This window comes from Heterodontus francisci, chromosome 34 (genome assembly GCF_036365525.1).
Source record: "Heterodontus francisci isolate sHetFra1 chromosome 34, sHetFra1.hap1, whole genome shotgun sequence".
In the NCBI taxonomy this organism is placed as follows: Eukaryota; Metazoa; Chordata; class Chondrichthyes; order Heterodontiformes; family Heterodontidae; genus Heterodontus; species Heterodontus francisci.
In genome coordinates this window covers 37349943-37366789 of record NC_090404.1, presented here as the reverse complement: position 1 = coordinate 37366789, position 16847 = coordinate 37349943, and the positions used below count along the sequence as shown (strand labels likewise).

The 16847-nt window shown below is 43.2% G+C and overlaps 1 protein-coding gene across 1 annotated transcript; it reads left to right on the top strand.

Annotated features, from left to right (window-relative positions):
* Window positions 1-37: 37 nt before the first annotated feature.
* On the top strand, window positions 38-895 carry LOC137348830 (zinc finger protein ZFP2-like). The gene has a single exon (XM_068014068.1). It carries the CDS (start codon window positions 38-40, stop codon window positions 893-895), a length of 858 nt encoding a protein of 285 aa, XP_067870169.1.
* Window positions 896-16847: the final 15952 nt, after the last annotated feature.

Below are 16847 nucleotides of genomic sequence, written 5' to 3'. Positions count from 1 at the left end.
CGATTCATCAGGATCTGAATATCATCGGCCTTTGATCATGGAAGCAAAAAGTGTGGAGAAACCGTACACGTGTTCTGTGTGTGGACGAGGCTTCAGCCGATCATCTGGCCTGTCGACACACAAGTGTAGTAACACTGGGGAGAAGCTGTGGAAATGTGGGGACCGTGAGAAAGAATTAAATTACACGTCTGAGTTGGAAACTCATCGACACAGTCAAACGGAGGAGAGGTCGTTTATCTGCTCTGAGTATGGGAAGGGATTCATTCAGTCATCCTCCCTACTGACACACTTAGGAGTTCACACTGGGGAGACGCCGATCACCTGCACTGAGTGTGGGAAAGGATTCACTCAGTTATCAAACCTGCTGGCACACCAGCGAGTTCACACTGGGGAGAGGCTGTTCACCTTCTCTGAGTGTGGGAAGAGATTCACTCAGTCATGGAAACTGCTGAAACACCAACGCATTCACACTGGGGAGAGGCCAGTCACCTGCTCTGATTGTGGGAAGGCTTTTACTTATTCATCCACCCTGCTGATACACCAGCGAGTTCACACTGGGGAGAGGCCATTCAACTGCTCCGAGTGTGGGAAGGGATTCACTACTTCATCCAAGCTGATGAAACACCAGCGTTTTCACACTGGTGAAAGGCCATTCACTTGCTCTGAGTGTGGGAAGGGATTTGCTAATTCATCCGCTCGTCTGACGCACCAACGAGTTCACACTGGGGAGCGGCCATTCACCTGCTCCGCATCTGGGAAGAGATTTACTCAGTCATCCCACCTGGTGACACACCAGTTCATTCACATTGCGGAGAGGTCATTCATCTGCTCCGTGTGTCGGAAGGGATTCACTCAGCCATCCTATCTGCTGAGCCACCAGCGAATTCACAGATAACTACAGGGGTTGGATTCAGCTGTTGCTGCTGTTAATCATATCCAGGACTGAACCATGTTCATTCTGACAGTTGGGGTTTATTTCTGAAGTCAGTTGCTCCTCTTGGACTGAGCGTCTGCCCCACAGCATCTCTCAGTCATGTGTGATTAGACCATCATGTCTTCAAACCTCATTTTCAATTTAAATCCACTCAGTAAGTGAACTGAACAAAAGATGAACAATGAACAGATCACAGGCCATGCCTGTAGCTCGATATGGACAGGAGAAAGTCTGCTCTTCAGCTCAAGAATGAGGCTGTTTAAGCTCTGTGTGTTTCTAAGCACTCGTAGACTGGAGCTGTTGGATCGACAGGCTGTTCACAACTGTTAATGTGTCAGATAGTGAAGGAATTGCTCTTCAAGTAAACTCACCAATTTATTAGCTCAGACTCCAGTCCCTGCTGTAATTAATACTCAGCATCCATTAGTGTTGATTTACAGTCAATCACTGAATCGCCTGGTTATTCTTTATTACTTGTTTTATGAAATACTCTCCCTACTAGTGCTGAACTGCTGGATAACTCATTACATTTAAATGAGTTTATACATGTTTATAAAGTGTCTGTGTGTCCAGATTTAACTAAGTTGTGATTTGTAACCAATAAATGATGTTTCGGGTATCTTGGTGATTTGTCAAGCAAGATTTAATTCACTCACTCAGCATCTCGAGAGGAACCAGACTGAGGTTTAATGAACATAAGAAATAGGAGCTGCAGGAGGTCATTTGGCCCTTCGAACCTGCTCTGCCATTCACCAAGGTCATGGCTGATCTTCTACCTCAACTCCACCTTCCCACAATATCCCCATAATCCCTTAATTCCCTTAGTACCCAAAAATCTATCAATCTCTGTCTTAAATATATCAATGACTGAGCATCCATTGCTCCCTGGGGAAGACAATTCCAAAGATTCACAACCCTTTCAGTGAAGAAATTTCTCCTCATTTCAGTCCTAAATGTCTGATCCCTTATCCTGAGACTGTGACCCGGTGTTCTAGATTGCCCAGACAGGGGAAACATTTTCTCAGCATCGACCCTGCCAAGTCCCTGAAGAATTATTGTTTCACTCAGATCACATCTCCTTCTAAACCCCAGGGAATATAGGCCTTATCTACTCAATCTCTCCTCATCGGAGGAGATGGAGCAGAGTGGGGATGCTGTACAATAGTGGCTCTGTTACTGAACTAGTAATCCAGAGGCCTGGACAAATGATGCTGAGACATGAATTCAAATCCCACCACTGCAATTAAAAAGCGAGGATCAATATTGGTGACCATGAAACTACGGATTGTCCTAAAAACCCACCTGGTTCACTAATTTCCTTCATGGCCGGAAATCTGCCGTCTTTACCCGATCTGTTCTGACTCCAGACCCACAGAAATGTGGTTGACTCTGAACTACACTATGAAATGGCCAAGCTAGACACTCAGTTATATTCAAGGAAGTAACTCACCACCACCTTCTCAGGGGCAATTAGGGATGAGCAGTAAATGCTGGCAATTTCAGTAACAGCCACAGTCCGTGAATAAATGGAACAATCGCCTTATCCCAGGAACCAGACTAGTGAACCTTCATTGCATTCCCTCAATGGTGGTTTGTCCTTCCTTTGGGAAAGAGAACAAATCTGCATCCACTGCTCCAGGTGGGGCCTCACCAATGTCCTGTATAATTGCAGTAAGACTTCTTTACTCTTCTACCCCAATTCCTTTGTCACAAAAGTTAACATACTCTTTGCTTTCCTAATTGCTCGCTGTACCTCTATGTTCGCTTCCTGTGATTCATGTACAAGGACACTGTTACATGTGCTTTGCTTTTAACAAAGTGTTTTGCAAGACTGAGAAAATTGAATGCTGAATTGGGTGGGGCACAGTCTCCAAAGCAACAACAGCAAGGAAAATGATATGTCACATGACATTGTTAAGAGTTCAATTTCACTTTGCTTTGTGAAAGATCAGTGCTGGGCAGGCAGGAGGTAGAACAAATTGGCTGGGACTTGTGTTTTTTCGGCAGACTGGAAAAAGACCTCTCCCTGAAAAGAAGGCATCTCTTGTAGAACAAAATTCCACATTTGAGTTATGTCTGTGTTCGGCCTGGAGAGGAGAAGATCCAGAGAAAGAGGAGCTGTTGATGTCTGTGGTGTAAGGCTCCTTTGCTGAGAGGAGGCTCTGAATTGTTAAAGGTAGCAAATTCCTATTGCCTCCAGTCTCTGAAAAATCTCTGCCTCAAGAGTGATTCCTGTTACTCATGTGCTTTTTGGGAGATCCTGAAATCTCAAGAAAGATACTATTGCTGGACTGCTACCTTAAAATTTAAGTAGAACTGTTGCTACACCTTTTGCTGAAAGATCTGTGTGACGCCTGCTATAGACAAATTGCCTTGACCGTCTACTCATCACAGACTGCTCAACAAACTTGCCTGGAGAGACTTTGAGTGGCTTCTGACTTTTCAACTCTGGGCCACCTCACCGATTCTGAAATATCCTACCATACCACCAACGTTTTCATTATTCCGAAGAAACAGTTGAACACCAAAAACCCTTTCTCCATAGTTAACTGGTTTTTGAATGTATGTGTGTGTGCATGAGGCTTAGGAGGAATAAGAAGTTTTTTTTATGTGTGCATTGATTGATCCCATTATTGTTTAAGATTTACTTTATTAATAAATAGATAATTTTGTTGTTGTTTGAAGAAATCTGGTTTGGTGTGCTTTATTCTAGGGGATAAATAAAGTGTTTAATTTGGCTAATTTCCAGTAGGTGGGAAACTTTACTAATACGCTGTGACCTGTGAAGCAGTGGGACTGAATTAACAGAGCATTACTCCCACCTTGGTCGAAACAACACCCAGGTCCCTCTGAATGCAAACATTTCTCAGTTTCTCAAGATTCATTAAAAAAAATTGTTTTTCTTTAAATTTTTCTGATCAAAGTGGATAACTTCTCACTTCACAATATTGTATTCCATCTGCCATGTTCTTACCCACTCACCCAACCAACCTGTCTGTATCCCTCTGAAGCCTCTTTCTGTCTTCCGCATTTCTTGATTTCCCACCTAACTTTGTATCATCAACAAACCTGCAAACATTACACTTACACTCAATACCTTCATCTGAGCCATTTCTATAGATTGTAACTCGCTGAAGCCCAAGCATTGATCCTTACTATACCCTAATAGTTACAACTTGCCAACTTGAAAATGACACATTTATTTCTACTGTCTGCTTTCTGTCCATTAACCAATCTCAATCCATGCTAATATATTAAATCAATCCCATGAGTCCTAACTGTGTAATATCCTCTGGTGTGGCACCTTACCAAATGCTTCTTGCTTCTTAAAAATCCAAATCAACTAATGCTTCCCCCTTATTCACCTTACGAGTAACATCCTCAAGAAACTGCAACAGATTTGTTAAACGTGATTTCTCTTTCACAAGTCCATGTTGTCTCTGCTTAATCATATTATTATTTTCTAAGTGTCCTGTTACCATTTTCCCGAATAATACATTCTAACATTTTGCCGACTACTGATGTGAGGCTAAATTGGCTGATAGTTCCCCATTTTCTCTCTTTCTGCTTTCTTGAATAGCAAGGTTATGTTTGCTACCTTTCAATCCTTGGGAACCGCTCTCGAATCTATGGAATTCTGGAAGATCAAAACCAATGCATCCACTATTTCTGCAGCTACCTCTTTTAAAACCCGAGGATGAAGGTTGTCAGGTCCAGGGGATTTGTTGCCCCTTCGTGCCTTTAATTTTTCCATTCCTATTTCTTTACTCACACTGATTTCTTTCAGTTCCTCATTCTCACTAGACACTTGATTTACTATTTCTGGAATGTTTTTGTGTCTTCTACCATGAAGACAGATACAAATCATTTGTTTAATGTCTCTGCCATTTCCCTCTTCCCCATTTTAATTTCAACTGTCTCTCTCTCTCTCTAATGGGCCCACATTTCCTTTCTCTAATCTCTTCCTATTCCGATAGGTAAAGAAACGTTTACAAGCTGTTTTTCTGTCTCTTGTTAATATGCACTCAGATTTGTTTCCTTATTAATTTCTTGATCCTCCTTTGCTGAATTCTAAAATCCATCCAATCCTTAGGCATAACACTTTTTTGGGGATCATTATAAGTCTCATCCTCCAATCTAATACTACCTCGAATTCCTCTTGTTCGCCATGGTTGGACCACTTTTTCTGTGGGATTTTTGTGACTTAAAGGAATGTACATTTGTTACAAATTATGTATTAATTCTTAAAATGCAAGCCATTGCTTATCAACCATCATATCTTTTGATGTAGTGTCCCAATCTATTTTCGACATCTCTCCCCTTATCCTGTGAAGTTTGCTTTATTTAGACGTAAGACCCCAGTATTGTCCCAAACAAAATGACTTTAAAACTCAATGTAAAATTCGACCAAATTAAGGTCACACTTCCCTCGAGGCCTCTTTACTACAAGGTTATTAATGAACCCTTTCTCAACTCATTATTTCATGAAAGTGATTCATTTGAGTCTTAATTCAGCCTTATGTCATCTCCCAGTGGACTTATACTGTCCTGTTAGTGCTGGATCAGGCCTTCTCCAGCTCAAACAGCCCAGATAACAGGAGCCAACGAGCCTTATTTCACTCCTCCGGGTAGTTTGTTTCTTGAGGTTCAGATAATCATTAAAATAACAACACGTACTGTGTCCACTCATCGTTCTCCCAGACGCATTGTCACCTCACAGTCAGGATCATGTGTCTATGAAGGGGAGATTGTTGTCCTGTCTAGACCACCCTGAAAACCTTTGCTCCATAATGGTCAGGAGTAGACGGTCTCGGTATTATGAAAGGAGCCTCAGGGCATCAGTCTCAGTGATCCTGTACGACAGAGGAACGTATGAGTGGGAGGAGGCAATTCAGCCCCTCAAGCCCGTTCCTCTATTCAGTTATATCATGACTGTTCCACATCGCAACTACGTTTACCAGTGTTGATTACATATCCCTGTAACCTTACCCAATAAAAATATGTCACTCTCAAGTTTTGACATTTTCCTTTTCTCCCCATCCATAGCAGCTTTTTGGGGGACAGTGTTCCAGATTTCACTATCCTTTGTGTGAAGAAGTGCTTCCTGACAGCACCCCTGAATGGCCCAGCTCTAATTTTAATGTTGTGCCATCTTATTCTGCATTCCACCAACAGAGGAAATCATTTTTCTTTATCGACCCTCTTAAATCCTTTAATCTTCTTTAATACCTGAAATAGATCACCCTTCATCTTCATACTCAAGGAAATACAAGCCCAGTCTGTATGACCTGTCCTCACAATTCAACCCCTTAGTCCTGATATCATTCTGGTGAATGTGCAGTGTACCTCCTGCACAGCTGATATATCCTTCCTGAGGTGTGCTGCCCAGAACTGAACACCTCACACGTTTTGTCTTTCATCACACCATTAACATACCGTTTGCCTTTGTTCCATGACCTCCTGGTCAGTTATTCTCTGTGACCTTGTCCAATCAACACATTTTTTGTTATCTCTTGCCTCATCCCCGTTTTACCAGCTTAAAACCTTTTACATTTCTAACATTTGTCCGTTCTGATGAAAGGTCAGTGACCTGAAACATTAACTCTGCTTCTCTCTCCACAGAAGCTACCAGACCTGCTGAGTATTTCCAGCATTTCTTGTTTTTATTTCAGATTTCCAGCATCTGCAGTGTTTTGATTTTATTTACCTCACTTCAGATGATGTGTAACCAGAGTTGCATATAACTGCAGAATTACTTTCACCCTTCAGATAAAGGCAAACATTCCATTAGACATTTCAATTCCCTTTTCTCCCAGTCCTGTAGTTTTTAGTGATTTCTCTGCATGAAACCCTAAATCTCTCTGTCCCTTCACAGTTCCTAACTTTTAATCATTTAGAAAATATTCTGATTCATCTTCCTTAGATCTAAGTTACCAGAATGGTTCCAGGGATGGGAGAGTTTAGTTACAAGGTGAGGTTGTAAAAGCTGGGGTTGTTCTCTTTCGCTCAAAGGAGATTGAGGGGAGATTTATCGAAGTGTAAAAGATTGTGACAGGCATGGAAAAGTTAAAGAAGGAAAACTGTTCCCATTAACTAATGGTACAAGGATTAGGGGACACAGATTGAAAGTTTTGGGCAAGAGATGCAGAGGGAATATAAGGAAGCACTTTTTTATGCAGTGGGTAGTAAGTGATCTGGAACTCGCTGCCCATGAGGGTGGTGGAAGCAGAGACAATCAGTGATTTCAAGAGGAAATTGGATGGACACATGAAGAAAATAAACTTGCAGGACTACAGGGGTCAAGCAGGGGAGTAGGACTGACTGGATTACTGTGTGGAGAACTGTCATGGACTTGATGAGCTGAATTGTCTCCTATGTTCCATACATGACTCTCATGTTAATGACCTCACACTTCCCCACATTGACCTCCTGCTGTCACTGTTTTCTCCACTCGCTAAATCTATCAATGTCTCTTTGTAATGTTTTGCTCCCTTCCAGAATACTCAATATGTCACCTAACTCAGTGTGTGGATTGATTAAGGAAAGCCAGCATGGATTTGTTCAGGGAAAATCATGTTCAACTAACTTGCTGGAGATTCTGAAGAGATAACAGAGAGTGTTGGTGAGGATAATAATAATAATAATTCCAAAGAAGGGTCACTGACCCGAAACGTTAACTCGGCTTCTCTTTCCACAGATGCTGCCAGACCTGCTGAATATTTCCGGCATTTCTTGTTTTTATTTCAGATTTCCAGCACCTGCAGTATTTTGCTTTTATTATATTGATGAGGACATTGCTGTTGATGTGGGGTACATGGACTTTCAAAAGACATTTGGTACAGTGCTGCAGAATTTATATGTATTTATATATGAGTATTGCCAGCACTTTCTGTTTTTATTTTACCTTCCAGAAGATCTGATTTGCAAAAAAGTAAATCCTGGGACAGTGAGTTGAAAAGGTCTCCCGAAGGAATCATCAGCTTCCTCACACTGTGACATTGAATGTACAAAGCACCAATCCTGGGCTGAGTGGGTATGGGGACAGTGAACAGAAGAGGGATGGGGAATCACCAGTGTTTGTGTTTTTAAAATGAGGCATAAACAGATGGTGAGACACAGAGAGAAATAGAGGGAGAGAAAGAGATTGAAATGACAGGTTAAACACAGAGGGAGAGAGACAGGCTCTGGGGCTCTCCAGTGTTTAGTGACTGCCCAGCTCCCAACCTGTGTCGAAAACCACCCTCCCCACCCCCTTCTCACACCCTTGCCAAAGGCATGATGTGTAAAGATAAATCCTGGGACAATTATAAGGAATTAGCACCTTAATGGCAGTTTTAAAGAGAGTTTAGCAGCCTCTGGACAGACTGGGGCTTGGTCATGTCACTGTCCCCCTGTTGATTAGCTGAAAGATGCAGCAAATGTTCTCAAAAATGACCTTGTAGGAATAAGTTCACAGATCATCAAAAAGCAGCTCCCTGGAATGTCTCTGTTCAAAACAGCCCTGGCACCTGGATTAACATAACAATGGACAAGATCTCAGCACCTAATACACCCTCTCACACTTTAAATCTGTTCCCACTTTACAGTCTCTGGGTTTATTGTGGGGGATGTGTAAATGATGCAAAGATTGTCAATTTTAGTGAGTGACAGAAAAAAAGGAGCCCTGGGCTATTGATGTGTCTTTTATTTTTAAAAGTCTTTGCTTTGTTCTCAACAATATTTCATTTCTCTCTCCAGGAGACGTTAGCAGCTGTAACTTGTCAATGCAGAGTGTGTTTGTGTTTGGACACGAGGTATCCTTGGACAAGTGCTTCATCCAGAAGGGTATAATAATAAATATATAAGTTTCTCTGTGTCTCTCATTCTTACCTAAAGATAAAAGTCTTGTGTTTTAGAGGGTTTGAGATATTTTTGCAACAAGGTGGAGGCGGAGGGGGCCTCAGAAACACAAAGGTTGAGAACCGCTGTTCCAGAGCACCCGACGTAACCTGTATATTTCACCCTCTCTGTCTCTTCCAGCAACTTTATCACTGCACCTTCCTGGCTCTCAGCCTCTCCACATCTTTCAAGGTTGAAAACAAAGGCAAAAACACATCACGCACTGATCCGAGAACTCCTCTATGCTGATGATGCTATCCTTGTCGCTCACACATAAACTCAGCTGCAAAGCTCATGAACTGTCTTTCTCATGCCTGTAACTTGTTCTCGTTGACTATAAGCATGACGAAAACCATGGTCATGAGACAAGGTGTTGAAACTCCAGCCTTGATCACACTATTAACACCTAACTGGAAGTGATGAGCGAATTCTGCTACCTTGGTTCCACGGTGAGAAATAAATTGTCTCGTGATTGCAGAGCTCGACACACACAGAGGGAAAGAAACTACCACTTTTGGCCAACTTGTGAAAGGTGCATGGCATAACATCATGCTAACCATTAGGACCAAGCTAATAGTTTATAAGGTCTGTGTTCTCAACACGTTGTTGTATGGCTATGAAACATGTGTGATTGACAGCTGCCAGAAAAAGTAGCTCAATATTTTCCATCTTTGCTGTCTGTGGCCCATTATGGGTATATCCTGGCAGCACAAAATCGCAAATGTGGCAGCCCTCTCAAAGGCAGAGCTCCCAAGTGTGTTGGCACTAATCAAACAGAGGTGGCTTTGGTGGATCAGACAAGTCCACAAGATAGAGGATGGTTGCAAACCCAAGGACCAAGGTCGCCGGGGCCAGACGACCAGTGGGCGTCCAAAGCTCCGCTTCAAGGTTGCTTGCAAGCGTGACCTGAAGGCCCGAAATTTCGACTGTCGCACTTGGGAGTCACTAGTTCACGAAACAGGGAAATGGCAACACATCCTGTGGACAGGAGTGCAATACCACGATGACCAGTTGCTGCAGCAGCTTGGCAACAGACGCCAAATTCAAGCACAACAACTCACAGCATCATTTGGCAGCTTCATGTGCAGCACTTGTGGCAGAGCCTGCATCTCAACGATTGGCTTTTATGGCCATCAGCAAAGGTGAACCAAGAGAAGATACCCCCTCTCCCCACCCCCCAAAATGGCTTGTTTGCTGCATGTCAATCATCTTTCGTAGATGAAAGGATGACAACCCACTGTTTCCCTCTCTCTCTCCTTTCTCTCTCTCCCACTTCTCTCATTCAGAGAGAAAGATAAGGAGAAAGAGAGAGAGACACACAGAGAGAAATCCACAATCAGAAACTCAACGAATGACCTCCTTCTATGCTGTAAATGACTCTGTGACTCTAAAATGAGTTAAAATGGCTGCTGCACATTGTATTTAAACATCAAAATACATCTCACTGCCTAAAACACAAGCATTATTCAAGAATTATAACAAACATTGTGAAAGCAGTCCTGATGCTGTGAAATTAATCAAATAATTAATGTGTAAAGTGTGGCCATTGTTGCAAAGTCCAAAACGCTCAAGGCATTGTGTGCACAGCAAGATCCCACAAGCAGAAATGTGATGATAGTTAGATAATTGGGAGCCACTCCTTCCCCATTCTCTCCCACTTATAATAACAACAAATCACATCGCTGTCTGTCGCATTTTTATTATTTATCAAAAGTTTAAACAGAAAAAAGGAGAGAAGGCTGAGGAGAAATAGAGAGTGGGCTGTAGAGAGACAGAAATAGACCTGTACACAGCAAAATTTGTGCACAGCAAGATCCCACAAACAGCAATGTGATCATCGCCGATAAATCTGTTTTAGGTGGGAGTTAATTAAAAGGCATGGCAGGAACATTTTTAGACAGGAGGCCAGGGTTCCCTCTCTCAGTTTCACAGACAATCTCACAGCAGCATCCAAATCACGATTATAAATCAGATGCTTAAAAGATTGATACAGTGACTCCTTCTGACCTTTTGTGTCCATCTCTTTCTCTGTCTCTTTATCTCTGTTGCTCTCTTACTTTTCTGTTCCTGTCTCTCCCTAACTCTGTTCTCCTAAATTACTATCCAGGTTACAACCCTGTCTCTCTTTTTCGAGCTCGATCACTCTCTCTCTCTCCATAGCTCTGCCTCCTTCTTTCTATCCTGAATGTAATCGGAATTGAAATGTGCTACAAAATATTTCTGCCTTAGCATTTAGAGTCATCGAGTCAGAGTTATACAGCACAGAAACAGCCCCTTCGGCCCATCGTGCCTGTGCCAGTCATCAAGGACCTAGCTATTCTAATCCCATTTTCCAGTACTTGGCCCGTGGTCTTGTATGCTATGACGTTTCAAGTGCTCATCTAAATACTTCTGAAATGTTGTGAGCGTTCTTACCTCTACCAATCCTTCAGGCAGTGTGTTCCAGATTCCAACCACCCTCTGGGTGAATTTTTATTTTTACCTCACATCCCCTCTAAACCTCCGGCCCCCTACCTTAAATCTATGCCCCCTGGTTATTGACACTTACGCGAAGGGAAAATGTTTCTTCCTATCTACCTGATCAATGCTCCTCATAAATTTATAAAACTCAATCATGTCCGCCCTCAGTCTTCTTTGCTCTAAGGAAAACAACCCGAGCCTATCCAGTCTCTTTTCGTAGCTGAAATGCTCCAGCCCACGCAACATCCTGGTGAATCTCCTCTGCACCCTCTCCAGTGCAATCACATCTTTCCTATAGTGTTGCGACCAAAACTGTACATAGTCTTCCAGCTGTGGCCTAACTAGCGTTTTGTGCAGCTCCATCATAACCTCCATGCTCTTATATTCGATGCTTCAGCTAATAAAGGCAAGTATCCCATCTGCCTTCTTATCCACCTTATCTACCTGTGCTGCTGCCTTCAGTGATCTATGGACAAATATACCAAGGTCCCTCTGACCCTCTGTAGTTCCTATGGTACTACCATCCATTGTATATTCACTTGCCATGTTAGTCCTCCCAAAATGCATCACTTCACACTTCTCAGGACTAAATTCCATTTGCCACAGCTCCGCCCATCTTACCAGTCCATCTCTATCGTCCTGTAATGTAAGGCTTTCCTCCTCACTATTTACAGCACCATCAGTGTTCATGTCATCTGCGAACGTACCGATCATACCTCCTTTATTCAAGTCTAAACCATGAATGTTCACTACAAACAGCAAGGGTCCCAACAACGATCCCTGTGGTACACCACTTGTCACAGCTTTCCAATTGCTGATGCAACCGTCGACCATCACCCTCTGCCTCCGACCACGAAGCCAATTTTGGATCCAATCTGTCAAATTGCCTTGGAACCCATGGACTTTATGACTCTATGACTCGATGACACTTACCTTTTTAACCAATCTCCCGTGCAGGACCTTCTCAAAAACCTTACTGAAGACCACGTAGACTGCATCAATTGCTTTACCGTCATCTACACACCTAGTCACCTCCTCGAAAAATTCAATCAACTTTGTTAGACATGATCTCCCCCTGACAAAGCCATGCTGACTCTCCTTGTTTCATGCCTGTCTCTCCAAGTGGAGATTAATCCTATCACTCAGAATTTTTTCCAATCATTCCCCTACCACTGATGTTTGACTCACTGGCCTGTAATTACCTGGCTTATCCCTGCTACCCTTCTTGAACAATGGTACCACATTCGCTGAAATGAAAGGGGGCTGATGGCAGATTCTGAGGGCTGAAAACAGCGGAGGCTTTTGAGGAGTATAGAACTTCTTAAAAAGTAATTAGGAGAGAGAAGAGGGGGCATGTAAAAACACTGGTGAGCAAGACAAAGGAAAATTCTAAGGCTTTTTATAAGTATATTAAGGGCAAAAGGATAACCAGGGAAAGAGTCGGGCTTATTAGGCACCAAAGTGGTAATGCGTGTGTGGGGCCGGAGGGCATAGGTGAGGTTTTAAATGATTAATTTTCATCTGTGTTCACTATGGAAAAGAGCGATGCAGGTGCAGAGATCAGGGAAGGAGATTGTGATGTACTTGAACAAATTAGTATTGAAAGGGAGGAGGTGTTAGCAGTTTTAGTGGGCTTAAAGGTGGATACATCCCCAGGCCCAGATGAGATGGAAGGAGATAGCAAGGGCTCTGACACAAATTTTCAAATCCTCTCTAGCCACAGGAAAGGTGCCAGAGGACTGGAGGACAGCGAATGTGGTACCATTATTCAAGAAGGGTAGCAGGGATAAACCAGGTAATTACAGGCTGGTGAGTCTAACATCAGTGGTAGGGAAACGATTGGAAAGTTTCTGAGGGACAGGATTAATCTCCACTTGGACTGGCAGGGATTAATCAAGGAGAGTTAGCATGACTTTTTCAAGGGGAGATCATGTCTAACAAATTTGATTGAATTTTTTGAGGAGGTGACTAGGTGTGTAGATGAGGGAAAAGCAGTTGATGTATTCCACATGGACTTCAGAAAGGCTTTTGATAAGGTCCCACATGGGAGATTGGTTAAGAATGTAAGAGCCCATGGGATCCAGGGCAATTTGGCAAATTGGATCCAAAATTGGCTTCGTGGTAGGAGGCAGAGGATGAGGCTTGACAGTTGTTTTTGCGATTCGAAGCCTGTGACCTGTGGTGTACCATAGGGATCGGTGCTGGGACCCTTGCTGTTTGTAGTGTACATTCATGATTTAGACGTGAATAAAGGAGGTATGATCAGTACGTTCGCAGATGACATGAAAATTGGAGATGTCAGAAATAGTGAGGAGGAAAGCTTTAGATTACAGGATGATGTAGATGGGCTGGTAAATGGACAGAGCAGTGGCAAATTGAATTTAATCCTGAGAAATGTGAGGTGATGCATTTTGGGATGACTGACAAGCCAAGTGAACATACAATGGATGATAGTAGCCCAGGAAGTACAGAGGGTCAGAGGGACCTTGGTGTACTTGTCCATAGATAACTGAAGGCAGCAGCACGGGTAGATAAGGTGGTTCGGAAGGCATATGGGACACTTGTATTTATTAGCCGATGCATCGAATATAAGAGCAGGGAGGTTATGATGGAGCTGTATAAAACGCTAGTTAGGCCACAGCTGGAGTACTGTGTACAGTTCTGGGCACCACACTATAGGAAGGATGTGATTGGACTGGAGACGGTGCAGAGGAGATTCACCAGGATGTTGCCTGGGCTGGGGCATTTCAGCTATGAAGAGAAACTGAAAAGGCTCGAGTTGTTTTCCTTAGAGCAGAGAAGGCTGAGGGGGGGGGGGGGGGGCATGATTGAGGTATACAAAATTATGAGGAGCATGGATCAGGTAGATAGGAAGACATTTTTCCCTTAGTGGAGGTCTCAATATCTAGGTGGCATAGATTTGAGGTAAGGGGCAGGAGGTTTAGAGGGGATTTGAGGAAAATAATTCTCACCTAGAGGTTGGTTGCAATCTTGGAACACACTGCCTGAAGGGGTGGTAGAGGCAGGAACCCTCACAACATTCAAGAAGTATTTAGATGAGCACTTGAAACGTCATAGCACACGAGGCTACGGGCCAAGTGCTGGAAAATGGGAATAGAATAGCTAGGTCCTTGATGGCCAGCACGGACAAGTTGGGCCAAATGGCCTGTGTCTGTGCTGTATAACTCTATGACTCTTTGACTTGAAGACAAAAGCAGGGATGTAATGCTGGAACAGTATAAAATGTTGTTTAGGCCACTGTTGGCGTGTTGCGTACATTTCTGGTCACCACATTACAGAAAGGACATTTTTGTTGCGGAGAGAGTACGGAGGAGATTTGCAAGAATGCTGCCAGGGCTCGTATGTTGCAGCAATGAGGAAATATTGAATAGGCTAGCATTTTTTTCCTTGAAACAGAGGAGGCTGAGGGGTGACTTAATTGAGGTGTACAAAATTATGAGGGGCTAGATAGAGTAAACAGGAAGGACCTGTCTCCCATCGTGGAGAGATCAATTACCAGGAGGCACAGATTTAAAGTGATTGGTAGAAGGATTAGAGGGGACATGAGGAAATGCTTTTGCACCCAGAGGGTGGTGGGAGTCTGGAATTCACTGCCAGGGTGAGTGCTGGAGGCAGAAGCACTCAATTATTTTGAAATGCACGTGAACATGCAGCTGAAATGCTGTAACCTGCAAGGCGAGAGGCCAGGTGCTGGAAGGGGGGATTAGATTGTGCAGCTAGTCTTTTCAGCCACCATGGACACGACAGGCTGAATGGTCTCTTCTGTGCCATAATTCTTCTGTGGTTTTAAATAACATTAGCGAACCATAAGGGGTTTTTTCCAGCAATCGATGATAATTTCATGCCACCTTCGCTGAGCAGAGTTAAAATAAGCTGGATTTGCATTAGTTAATGAAATCCAAAATGCAGCAGCGGCTGCCTTGGTGGGATTGAAATCTCAGCCCCTGAGTGCACGCCATGGCCTGTGGATTATAAATGCAATGACAACACAACAGCATCATGAACCCAAAGGAACCACAAAAAGTATCGCTGGTCAAAGCATTGGCCTGCATGGGGATTAAACGCACAACATTGGTGTGATGAGCACCACACGCCAAGCAGCTGAACTAACAGGCTCCAATGTGGATAGTCCGTGTTAATGTTAATATTTCAGGTCTGTGACCTTTCATTCAAACTCTTGCTCTCTCAACAGATGCTGATGTTTTGGTTTCAGATTTCCAACATGTACAGAATGTTGCTGTTATTTCTATGTTCAAATGGCTTTGACAAAGTCTATTCATCCCGAAACCCTGGATTAACAATTCAACAATGCAACCACTCGGCCTGCAGTTTGAATGAATTGTCCTTGGAAATTCGTCTCACTTCCATCTTCCAAAGCAAAGACCTCGATTCACAGGATAATTCAGAAGACAAGCCATCAGTTATTTAACAGCCAAGCCCTTTGTCAAGGGGTAGCGTGGCTGAGTGGTCTAAGGCACTGGATTAAGGTTCCAGCCTGGTAAACTATATTGTGAGTTCTTTATTTGAAGATTGCAGCAGTATACAAATATTGCTGGAGAGCTCTCACTAGTGTGTCTTGTTTGGTCAACGAACACATTCCGACTTCTGTATCACGTGACAAACAACATCATACCCTCCCTGATGATGTGTACAAATTATGGACATACCCACTCAAAGACACACGACAAGAACAGCCGCTATTAGCGATCTGTAGACATGCACTCCAAGGTCCCACTGTTCCTCTATATGTCTTCCATTTATTGTGCATTCACTTGCCTTGTTCGCCTTCCCCAAATGCATCGCCTCACACCTATCCCATTTGAATTTCAATTCCCACTATTCTGCCCATGTCACTCGTCCATTGATATATTTTTGCAGTCTACAGCTTTCTCTTCATTATCACCCATAAAGCCAAGCCTCCTTCGACAGTACCTTCCAAACCCGTGACCTCTACCACCTTGAAGGACAACGGCAACAGATGCATGGGAACACCACCACCTACAAGTTCCCCTCCAAACCACACCTCATCCTGACGTTGAACTATATCACCGTTCTTTCACTGTCACTGGGTCACAATCCTGGAATTCCCTCCCTAACAACACTGTGGGTGTACCTACACCACATCGACTGCAGCAGTTGAAGAAAGTGACTCACCACCAACTTCACAAGAGCAATTATTGATGGGCCAGTGATGCTCACATCCCAGATACGAATACAAAACGAAACATCTTAGAACCTCAGTTCTTCTGGGTGGCAATCTGTTATTTGTTAATTTGAACAGAGGTATGTCAGCAAAAGCATTCATTGCAATGATCCAATGGACTCAAACTTTTCTTTTATTCTTTCATAGAATGTAGGCATCACTGGCAAAGCCAGCATTTGTTGCCTACCCCTCATCACCCTTGACATGGCTGGCGATTTCAGAGGGCAGTTAAGTCTGAGCCACATTGCTATGGGTCTGGAGTCACATGTTGGATAGACCTGGTAAAGACAGCAGATTTCCTTCACTAAAGGACAATAGTGAACCAGATGAGTTTTTACACCATTCAATAAC